General features: G+C 36.8%; 2 protein-coding genes across 3 annotated transcripts in view; both read left to right on the top strand.

The window, feature by feature from the left end:
- The window catches only part of rbfox3b (RNA binding fox-1 homolog 3b), a 997536-nt gene that overhangs the window by 685709 nt on the left and 299489 nt on the right, over nt 1-12338 (top strand). The window lies entirely within an intron of this gene.
- LOC100537504 (ecto-ADP-ribosyltransferase 5-like) lies at nt 5437-10456 on the top strand. Of its 2 annotated transcripts, XM_087241994.1 has the most exons (4): nt 5437-6264; nt 6464-6524; nt 7815-7922; nt 8003-10456. In XM_087241994.1, the coding sequence occupies exons 2-4, from the start codon at nt 6477-6479 to the stop codon at nt 8834-8836; spliced, it is 990 nt and encodes a 329-aa protein (XP_087098120.1). In that variant the 5' UTR covers nt 5437-6264; nt 6464-6476; the 3' UTR covers nt 8837-10456.

The raw sequence follows: 12338 nt of genomic DNA, 5'->3' as shown, positions 1-12338 counted from the left end.
CTGATTGAAGATGAAGATTGTAGCTCTTCTCCTCGTTTTAGCTGCTCTACAGGTGAGCTTGTGTTCTAGTATCAATATTATTACACACATCAACACTGATGATCTGATCATTATGATTCCCATCACTGCAGGATCACAGAGTCGCTGCTGATGAACAGATAGTTCTACTGGATGTGACACCGGAACCAAGTAACTTGAACTTTTCAGTGACATCCACAAAACCGAAGTGCATCAAAAAAACATTGACATTTGACGTGAACGGATTTTGTAGATGCTCTCTTCAAAAACTGTTTCCATCACATTCAATGTATAGTATCTTAGAGTTAGCGGATCAGCCAGACCTGGTTTACTGTTTAAGCAATCAATGTAGATATCGCCAGACATACCGAGCCCTGGCACTGATGAATGAGCAATGGAAAAGAGCCATAATATCCATGTGCCGACGTTTTAGCACTATCAGAGAAAACACAAATAAATCACTGCTTCTTGCTCAGCCCGATATTGACCATAGGTGCAGAAATCGGAGTTGCAAATGGTTCTTGAGTTCCTTGAAAATCGACACTGAGAAAGAGAAATTTCTACGGCCCTGCTGTAGATCTTAACACTGGAACTACCAGGATCTGTAACTATTGAAATTATAGACATCCCAGCAGGCACACAACATCATAAGACGTTAATATTAGGTTAGATATAGGTCAACCCAAGCTCATTCTGGAAACGTAGCCCCGCGGACGTTTCTGGAGACCGCGATTTACGTGGCAGAAGGTACGTAAAGGCCGCGTTTGGTTTTTTTCGAGCGAACGCTGCGGGGCGGTGTGGCGCCGCTCCGCCCCTCCTCTTCGCGCTCGCCGGCCGACGGCTCGCCTCCGAGTGGAGGGCTTTCCCGATGCAATCAGTTTGTTCGCTTAGCTCACTGCGTTGCGTCGGCGGAGCGGAGGCCCCGGAGGAGGAGCCGGAGCCGGCCGCGGTGGACAACGACCGGGATCGAGTCCGGTGAACAGCAGGTTCCGGAAATCAGGTAAGACGAAAAACGGAATCTGAAAAATGAGGGCGAGAACGCGGCGGGATCCGAAAACGCGGTCAAAATCGAAGACGAGGGCTTTTGCTTTTTTTTTTTTTTTTTAACGATTCGGCGGCTTTTCACACGAGAACGGCACGGGCGCGAATGCCGCGTGGATCCGCGAAAACAAAAAACGCTCGAATACGTACCTCCCGGGATGTAAATCGCGGTCCGCAGAAACTTCCACGGGGCTACGTATCCACAATGAGCCCGGGTTGATATAGGTTGTAATGTCAGGTGACCAAAATTGAATGTGTAGCCAGGGTCTAAGGACAAAGCTATTTTGATGTCCAATAACAAAGTCAAATGACGTTGATTTTTGGTTGATTTTCGATTGTGTTGGAAAGTGACCAAAATCCAACATCTAGCCAACATCTTAAACCAACGTCAAATACTGATATTCATTTCTTCAGGTATTTTTTCAAACTCCAACGTCTAATAGACGTCATAGTGGTAACGTCCACACAACATCAAGCTCTAACTGTCACGGTTTGGTGAGGGGAAAAGGAGCGAGGACTCAGGTGCAGCAATAATAATAAAATAAAAACAAAAAGGCAAAACAAACAACCCCGAGGGGGAAAACTCTAATAAAACAAATAAACGAACAAACAAACTTGACTGGACAGGCAAGACAAGGCAGGGCTGGATACAACAGGACAGGGAACTATCGACGACGAACTGGCACAGAACAGAAAACATGAAGGGATTATAAAGCAAAAGTAAATTGACACAAACAGGTGAACATGACAAACTAATAATGAGTTAACAAGGAGGGTGGGACTAGACAATAGACGGGAGAGCGCATGACACAGAGAGACAACACAAGCCATGCGCTCACACAAAACAGGACAAGAACATGCAGCCAATGAGAGAACTCATCAACCGCATGTTCATGACAAGACGAGCACAACACTGAAGCACACGACAAAAGCACGTGACCACAATGTAAACATATAGCCACGTGCTTTGACAACAGATGCAAGACACGAGCACACGATGAATGAAAACACTCACCGTGCGCTCACACACGCAGCGTGCATGCTTCATCCCAGCGCCGACCAAAACCGAAACCAACAAGACTGAGACGCTGGGAATGAAACACCACGCTGCAGACAGACGAACACAAACACGAGTGAGGGACGCAGAGCCCGCGCGGCTGCATCCACGAAGGCGCGCAGACACACGGAGACACAAACAATGACAGAAACAAGTGCTCGACCCAAGAAAACTTGAGCCGAGCACAACATGACAGGATTAGACATGACTAGTGTCCGGATTATGCCAACAAAACAAGAATTTACATGACCAGAGTGGCAGAACCCTGACACTAACTTAATCAGACATTGATATTTGGTTGTTTTTAGGTTGTGTTCGAAAGTGACTAGAGTCCAACATCTGTCCAACTGTCTAACAATGGGTTCCGATTTTCATTTCCACCCAAAATGCAACATCCTCCGACATTGGTGTACAACATCAATCTGACGTCATGTTGACATTCTGTGCCTGCTGGGGGTCATTCTAATCTTTCTCATATAAAATGTCACATTGTACGTCATGTTTACATTTACAGCTTCTATTAAAATTAAGATTTGTATGTCTGTTGTCATTTATAATTAAGCCATCACCCTAGAAAATACTATCTTTTTGGTAATGCAGCCTATGAATGTGAAGTTAGTTCGTGACTCGCTTTTATTTTCACTTTCTCAAGCAGAGGAGGCTTTTTCACTGTATTAAATACGCTGTTTTGAAAGACATATCTGAAGTAAAGTTATGTTTTTGTTAACAGAAATTTCTGTTTCGGATAGCAGGAAGTTGCTAGGCAGCAGAGGCACGCATATTTAAAGTCACAAGGACAAGTAGCAGACAATTGAAATGCATGTGTCACAATCACCGGCGACCTCTAACCACCAGAGGTTGCTGGAAAACATTCACACTCATGGAACTACAAATCTGCTTGTAAATGGACTACAACTTCATACATGCACTTCGCCCACACACACATGCTTCCTCATTTAGACTGATTTGTCTGATGCGAGTGTCTACAACATTTCTCTTGTGTTTCTGATTCTACTGAGTTCAATAAACATACTGCAGATGTATCCCTCTGTGTCAGTCTCCTCGTCACAGCATGACCGCTATGATAGTTCTAGTGAGAAATAATGAACTCTTTTGTGTTTTGTAATCTTAACACAATAACAATGTTAGAAAGAAATACACACATATTTAGTAAAAGTCAGACAATTATAGATATGTGTGTTTTATTTCAACTAAGTTATTTAATCGCTAACTAAAAAAAATGGTCAAAATGACCACCTCGGTAGTTCTAGTGTTAAGCTGCACTTACAGTGCTCAGCATAATTGAGTACACCCCATTTTGTAAATTAATATTTTTCTCAATTTCTCAGTGAATATAGGCAATTTATTTTAGTGCATTTAATCAAAACAGATTTATTAAACAGATTTATTTATTAAAGTAATGTTTTAGTCACAAAACATATTTAGAAATTGAAAGATAAAGAAATAAAATTCAAGCTAAATATTGCAAAAAATAAATTACAACCTAAAAAATTGCAGCAATTTTTTAAAATAGTTTTGCTTCTCTTAAATTTTCTATAATATATAAATTTATAAAATTAGATGTATTAGCCCCTCTTTGATTTTTTTCTTTTTTTTATATTTCCCAAATGATGTTTAACAGAGCAAGAAATTTTTCACAGTATGTCTGATAATATTTTTTCCTTCTGGAGAAAGTCTTATTTGTTTTATTTCTGCTTTTTATATATATATATATAAAAATTATCTATCTATCTATCTATCTATCTATATATATATATATATATATATATATATATATATATATATTTATTTATTTTTTTTTTAATTATTAGCGCCTTTAAGCATTTTTTTTTAAATGTCGCAAGCTCAAACTCTAGTGTAAACGTAGCTTAAGAGTGTTAACCGTAGCTTAACACGTGGCTATGATGGCTTTTCTCTTCTAGTTTGCTTTAGAAAACTATGGGTTGTGTTTAAGGATAGGGGTGTGGGTCAGTCGATATCAAGCTGATATATTAAGCACAACAACACGAGACTGATGTCAATATTTGTAGAAATATACACATATTTATGAAAAATGATTTATGAGAAAACATGCTCTAGCAACATTTTGAGATTTTCAAAAACGTACATGGCGCCCTCTAGTGGATTTGTCAAAACTGAAGCAGCAAGAACATGTAGTCTAAGGTACATATTTGTGGGTTCTCAAAAAATTGTAGCCCTGGGAACATATTTCCAGTGAGCCTGATTGTTAATTAAATAGTTTTCGTTGTAATTTCCAACAAATATAACATAAATATAGAAATTCAGGACCCTCATTTAACATGTTTGATTGCGTATTACTTTTTATTGTTATATTTGATATCAACTAAATATGTTTTGTGCTGTATTGTCTTCAGACGTAACTTAAAATTATAAATTTATTAACAGTCAAGTTTTTTAATCACAGAACAATGCAGTGATATAACATATATAAAGATAAAACTAATTTCAATAAATCCTGTTCATTTTGTCTCCTGGTTCTTGTTCTCATCCAGAAGAGTTGATCTCCTGCATCCTGCTGCTGGAATTCCATGCACCACATTATAAAATAATATCCATAAATTAGCAGAATTAAGTTGATCAACAAGATTATAGCACTGAAAAAAATTATTCAAAGATGATTCCTTGGATTTACTAAATTTTTTTTGCGTTAAGTGGTTGTAAACAATTTAATTGTGTTGAATTTAAACAAGCAAATTAAGTTGAACATTATTCAGTTTAATTTGTTTGTTTAAATTCAACACAAATAAATTGTTTGCAACAGTTCTGCATGCCACACTTTTTCAATTGCAGTGGATCCTGACAAAATATTTTTAAAACAAAATCTATATTTCGGCTACATTTAAAAATGCTTGGCATTTCAGTGACAATATAGTGAGGATGTATATAAACTTTTTAATCATGGCAGTGTTCAAGAAATAACTTACAGTGGGGGAGTAAGTACTGAACAATTTGTCAAATTGTCGTCAATGTGAAAGCCTGTGCTTGTGTGCGCTTTGAACCAGGTGTGCAATACCTAGTTCAACCACTGGGTGTCAAACTTACATACTGCCCCTCTTAAGTATTTGCAGGATTAAATTGCATACAAATCAATCAGTTGTAAACAATATATATTGCATTTATAAACACAAAGGTGTCCTTGTTTTACACTAGAAAACACTGTGTAATGCTACATGTTGCTAGTGTTTTTTAGCTCATTGTTTTGTGGGTGAAAAAGTGAGTTTGTCAGCTGTCAACCTTTGCTAGTGTTCTAAAAGAATGAGTTTATTTGAGACCTGAATAAAGTGTTTTGGTACTTGTAGTGCATTTTGAATGTGAATTCCACTGCTTTGCCAAGCCTTTTAGCCTGGAAGACATTTCACAACAATATGTGATTTTACGATTTTAAATAAAAAAATATGGACTGTAATAAAAATTTAAAAAAACTTTCATGCTGCAAAAATGATTTCCCCTGTGTTTCTCATACACATTTCCCCGTACTTTTTCAATAATTAGCTAGAAGACATTGCCGACACTGTGGTGAAAACAATGGAAGCATGCCATGGTTAATGTGTTACATTTAACCCCATGTTACTTTGTGCCCCGCACCTCCCTAAAAGTCACAGTTTTTGGTATATCTGCTTTGGTTGTCTTTTATATTCACAAGATACCAAAATCAAAGGTTTGTAACAGTAAGATATCAAACATCAGGAGTAAAAGTGCCTAAAGGGAATTGAACCTTTGTTTATTTAAGAAAATGCACAAGTGCAGTTTCACATCCTGATACAAAGATTCTTAGAAAACCTAAAGATATCCAGATCATAAATAGTTACAGACAACCAGACAGTGCAATTAAAGAATTTAATCGTTTTAAATGTATTAATTAGGAAAAATTAAAGGTTTAGTTTGTGGTTTGTCCCAGCCATTATGTTATGAAACATATGCAATTACATTTAGATTAATAAAAAATACATAAATAAAATATCCATAATGTTTTGGTAAGTTAAAAAAGCCAACTTCCTCATAAGTTTGGTTTAAATACTGCTGTTGTCCTCATACTAAAGCTCTTGCCTGATCAACATCATTCTGGATCTCGAGCACCTGAAGAACCTTCTTCGATTATTTTAGGGGTAAGGTAAAATATGATCATGATGCATGTTATGTTTAATTATATTATTTATTCATACATTGCTATTAAACTACTGTAAAATGTGCCTTTTATTGTGCCAGTCTGTGTACATACTCCCATTTGAGCTGTTCGTTTTAGTATTTGTGAGACTCTGTTGCCTTTCTATACTTTCATCATCTGCTCCTCTCTGTATCTTCTAGATCATTGAACTGAATGAAGATGAAGATTGAAGCTCTTCTCCTCATTTTAGCTGCTCTACAGGTGAGTGTGTGTTCTAGTTGTTCAGTTCAAGTTCATTTATATGGTCCTTTTTTACAGTAACCATCATTCCAAAACAGCTTTACATAATACATACATTATTACACTACAATTAAAGTCAGATAGAATTGAGATTTTGAATATATGCACTCTCAGAAATACAGGTACAGGAGCTGTCACTGGGGGGTACCTTTTCAAAAGTTACACATTTGTACTTGAAGGGTCCATATAGGTACCTCAAAAGTATATATTAGTACCTAAACATTTTTAAAGAAGAGCACTTTTAAGGTATTAATATGTACCCTTGAGGTATTAATATGGACCTTTTAGGTACAAATTTGTATCTTTTGAAAAGGTACCGCCCAAGTGACAGCTTGCGCACCTTTATTTCTGAGAGTGTGGAGTATAGTACAGCGGTCAAACATGTACATAGTTAAGCTGCTGTTATACAATATAGGGTTTAATTTCAAAGAGTGTTATAATGTGTTTTCAATGAAGTGATCCAACCCAAGCTCATTCTGAAAACGTAGCCCCGCGGACGTTTCTGGAGGCTGTGATTCACGTGGACGGAGGTATGTATGGCCGCATTTCGTTTTTTCAAGCGAACGCTCGTTTTTTCAAGCGAACCCAAGCTCTTCACGCTCGCAGGCTGGGCTGATGGCTCGCCTCCTCCTTTCCCGCCGCAACTAGTTTGCCCGGTTAGCTCGTTGTATTACGTCAGTGGAGCGGAGGCCCGAAGGAGGAGGAGTAGACAACGTTCGAGACTGAGTTCGAGTCCGGGGAAAAGCGGTTCTAGAAATCAGGTAAGACAAAAAACATAATCCAAAAAATATAGCAAACGAGTTAGTAACGGGGCGAGAATGCAGCGAAATCTGAAAATGTGGTCAAAATCAGACGAGGGCTTTTCTTTTTTCGCATGGCTTTCGTAAATCGTCACTTGGGTTTAGGGAAGGAGTAGGAGAAGGGCGGCCGGGTTGGCTAATTGGCCGCCCGCCCAGTCAATCGTTCAGTCATTCTGTCAGTCAAATACAGACGGTCTCTCGACAGCGGCCTCTGGTGGCTTTTTACGCGATAACAGCACGCTCGCGAGAGGCGTTCGAGACGCGAAAAAGTGCACACAGCGGTCTCTTGCGGATTCTCGAAAACAAAAACTGCACAAATACGTACCTCCCAAGACGTATTTCGCAGTCTCCATAAACATCCGCGGGGCTACGTTTCCAGAATGAGCCCGGGTCGAAGTAATCTGATCAACAAAAACACTAACAACATTGTGTATATTGTGTATTGCTTAAGACTTTGTGCAGTCCTCAAAGTCTTTGTACGGATGACAGCATCTCTTCAAGTCCTCCTAGAGATGGCAGCAGTTCTTTAAGTCGTTGGATTGACATCATCTGTTCACAGGTCTTGGATCTGTTCTAGTATGAATATTATTACCCATATCAATACTGATGATCTGATCATTATGATTCCTGTCACTGCAGGATCACAGAGTGGCTGCTGTTGAAGAGCAGATATTTCCACTGGATATGGCTCTGAATTCAGCTGATGATCAGTTTGACGGATGCAAAGATGAAATGGCATACAAAGTGAATAATTCCTATCTAAAAAATGAAAAAAATAGCAATCCTAAATTCAAAACAGCTTGGGATGTCGCAGAAAAGGCTGTACCACCATCCCCAGAAAATCCACAGAATCGTACACGCTTAATTGCCATTTACGTGTACACTGACAGGATTGCATATGCAGACTTCAATAAAGCTGTTCGAAGCGGTAAACCTAAATATGAAAACGGCAACTTCAAATGGTATTCGCTTTACTTTCTTTTAACAGATGCGGTGCAGATTCTGAGAGCAAGCCAAGATAAATGCTATGATACTTACCGTGGTACAAACGTGAACATAAATGATCAAAATGTTCTGAACACAGAGGTCCGATTGGGTTCTTTTGTTTCATCTTCTCAGGATCGAAATATAGCGAAGCGTTTTGGAAATAAGTCTTGTTTTGAGATCCGCACTTGTAAAGGTGCTGATATTGCTAAATATTCTAAGCTTCCTCGTGAAAAAGAGGTGCTGGTTCCTCCATATGAGATATTTGAAGTCACTAAAGTCCAGAAAAAAACAGATCAGCAAGATCTCTGGTGTGAAACCGTGTTCACTTTGGAAAGCCAAAACAAGACAAGAAGTGACCTGAACTGTGCTGTAGCCAAGAAACTATCCTGGGGTGAGTTTCTCAAACAACAACGTAACCATCGCCTTGAGGAATACTACCGTAGAAGGATGCTTCGATTAGGAATAAAACAATATAGTGCAGTTTAACGTATTAACATTTGAATTTGGTAACGCGACACATCATTTTTCTTTATATAATACAAGCTTTAGCGATTAACATTTAGATTTCCTTCATGCTTAATTGAAATACAGTTGAAGTCAAAATTATTAGCCCTCGAAGTTTTTATAGTAAACGAAAACGAATGAAAAAACAAAAACTAGAATTAAAAATATCATTTTCGTTACCTGAAATTAAAATTAAAATGAGATTTAAAAAAAAAATAAATAGAACTAACTGAAACTGTATTATACAAAACTAACTGAAACTAACTAAAATTATAGCAAAAGTCCTTTGTTTTGGTCTTTGTAAATGTATTTAACACAGACTTTATGCCTTTTAAAAGTAAATCCATTTACTTCACACTGTCCAGTGTTTGAAACGTACGGCACTTCAGAGTCTGTAATCCTGCTGATGCTATTGGCCAGATCAAGCAGGTCCTCCTCCAGTCAGTCTTCGCTGTTGCTCCCACTACAAAAACAACAGCTGGACATGACAGCAGCACGGTGACCGCAATAAATATGACCTGAGAAGATGCTTAAAAGTATTAATTTAACACATTTGTGCCAAATGATAGGTTTTAATTCTGTTTTAATTTTAGTGATCGCAAATTAATGGTTCTTTTAACTGGATCTTTTAAGAGAACCGGTTAAACTGATTCACCAAATCGAACTGAATCATTTGAAACGATTCACGTCTCCATCAACGTTAAGCACTTATTCACAAACTACTTACTTATTAACATGCCTGATACCCCCTCTGACTCGAAATAAACCAATATATACACTATGGAGTTATTCAGTTATTAGAACAGTTAACACAAATAACAGATCTGAGAAGCAGTGAACCGATAATACTGCGCATGCGTTATTCAGTGAACCGAACACAAACAGTACATGACAGCCTGCTGTGATTGAACTAAACTTGAACAACTGCAGCATGGGTAAACTGAGGGCTTAAATGAGAGGATCTGGCGAAATGTAAGTTTATCTCATAATAGAAAGTCGTAATGGAATTTAAATAAGTGAATCATGCTTCAGTTGGGTTGCAAAACGTAATAGTAAGAAACTTTTAAGAAAATAGTAAGAAAATTTTGATTGCTGACTATATATTTTTGATAAGTTGAGTCCAATCTTTGAAAGATTGACACAAAATATGATTTTGAATCTTGAACCTAACAAATATCTTAATTTACAAAAAAACAAACAAACAAGCTAAAAACTAAAACTAATACTGAAACTGATAAAAACTAAACTAAACTAAAACTAAGCACTTTCAGAATATAAAAAAATGTAAATCTTTCTCTAAAAGCTAATTAAAACATTTGAAAATAAAAAGTCAAAACGCAATACAAACTAAAACTAATAAAAATCTGAAACTATTATAACTTTGCTTAAGTGTTGCTCAATGGATAGATGATTTTTAAACATAATAGTTTTAGTAACTAAAGTCTGATGACTGGTTTATGTTGTAGTTGTCATGATGACAGTATCATGACAGAAGATGCTAACATTAAAAGCAATATAAAGGCCTAGCTAGGTTATTATTGTGTTAACTAGGCAAGCTATATGGAAACAGCAGTTTGTTCTGTAGACAATCAAAAAATCCACAAAAAAAAAAAAAAAAAAAAAAAATATATATATATATATATATATATATATATATATATATATATATATATATATATATATATATATATATTTTTTTTTTTTTTTTTAAGGATGCTAGTAATATTGACCTTAAAATTGTTAGTAAATTGTTTTGAAACTGCTTTTATTCCAGTCAAACTAAAAAAAAATAAGACTTACCTTAGAAGAAAAATGTATTATCTGAATACTGTGAACATTTCTTTGGTCTGTTAAACATCATTTGAGAAATATTTTTAATTAAAAACATTTACATGAGGGTGAATAATTTTGACTGTACTTTGGTAAACAACATATATATTTTCTTTTTCTTTTTTCTTTTTTTTACTAATATTATTGAGAATCTTCCAGACTTGATTGACTGTACTGTACTATACTATACTATACTATACTGTTGTAAACAAATGATAAAAATATATAATCTCATACTAAAATCAGATATATGATCATACAATACATGACCAAAAATACATTGATTTGTTGCTTAAATTACCTTTGGTTGCAGAAATAGTAATTAAAATACTGTAAGGTGAATCATTTTAATTTTCTTTTGAATATTGTCAATAACAATCAGTTTCAAGTATTTACTTAACTACACATGATTTTGTTCATCTTAACACTTGTTTGTCAGATAACATTTGTTCATTAAACTTTGGCAATTGAAACAAGTTGTTTTATTGTGTTTATTAAAATGCTTTACTTGTTTTGTACATTCCTGACTCAATTCTTCCTGATTCAGGGTTTTTCCTCGTTTGTTGTGTACTAAAAAGAGTATGCATATGCAGATCATTTATTCATTCATTGCTTTTCTTTTCGGCTCTTAATTAATCTGGGGTCACCACAGTGGAATGAACTGACAACTTATCCAGCATATGTTTTTAAGCAGCGGATTCCCTTTTAGCTGCAACCTATCACTGTGAAACATCCACTCTCATTCACACATATAAACTATGGTCAATTTACCCTACCCTATTCACTTATACCACATGTCTTTGGACTTTTGGGGGAAACCGGAGCACCCGGAGGAAATCCACAACAACATTGGGAGAACATGCAAACTCCACACAGAAACGCCAACTGACCCAGCCAAGGCTCGAACCAGGGGGGCCCCCACATTTTGCGGTACGCCACTGGATCTTACAGAATGTGGCAGTAAGATCGTAACTGTACTGTGCATTTACACCGTGACCATATTCATCCATGTAAACACACGAAAATAACATGAACATTATAGCAGACACTGTAAAAAGCCCATTCCCAGCCATTAGACTTTTCTGACAGGGTATTTGAATGTCATCGAGTGTCAGAATGTTGTGGGAGCAGCAATACTCCCATTGTGGCTGGTGTATTCTGGGAAATTTTCTTACCCCTTGGTTTCGAGTGTGGTCCTGTAAAATCTCTCTTTCAAGGGCTATCTTCCTCTTCCCTTTAGCCCTACGCCTTCAAGCTAAAGAGAATTGGGACCGCCCTACCGCTCCACGGGAATGCAGAAAACGAGGGGTAAGGGGTAGAATTGGGATTGGGCCTAAGCGTCACTGCTGAAAAACACTGAAGAGCAACAGTTGTTGGATACAGCAATATTGTATCATTTGTTGTACTGAAAAAAATCACTCATTGAATTTACTACATTTTTAGGGTAAGTGGTTGCAAACTATTTATATGGGTTGAATTTAAACAAACTAAATGTAGCAATGTTCAAATTAATGTGTTTGTTTAAATTCAGCCCATATCAATTGTTTGCAACCACTTACCCTAAAAATGTAGTAAATCCAATCAATCAATTTTGCAGTGTGGTAACACAAAAGAAGACCTCAGTCCCTATGATCACAGTGTGAACCAGAGATGG

The sequence above is a fragment of the Danio rerio genome, chromosome 3 (assembly GCF_052040795.2).
Source record: "Danio rerio strain M-AB ecotype USA chromosome 3, GRCz13ab, whole genome shotgun sequence".
Classification (NCBI taxonomy): domain Eukaryota; kingdom Metazoa; phylum Chordata; class Actinopteri; order Cypriniformes; family Danionidae; genus Danio; species Danio rerio.
This window is presented reverse-complemented; position numbering and strand designations above follow the sequence as displayed.

Bases quoted from the DNA above. Each gene is read 5' to 3' on its own strand.
- LOC100537504 (XM_087241994.1), top strand. From the start codon at position 6,477: ATGAAGATGAAGATTGAAGCTCTTCTCCTCATTTTAGCTGCTCTACAG. The intron at 6,525-7,814 runs GTGAGTGTGTGT...GTATTGCTTAAG, and splicing joins TCATTTTAGCTGCTCTACAG to ACTTTGTGCAGTCCTCAAAG. The intron at 7,923-8,002 runs GTCTTGGATCTG...CTGTCACTGCAG, and splicing joins TTGACATCATCTGTTCACAG to GATCACAGAGTGGCTGCTGT.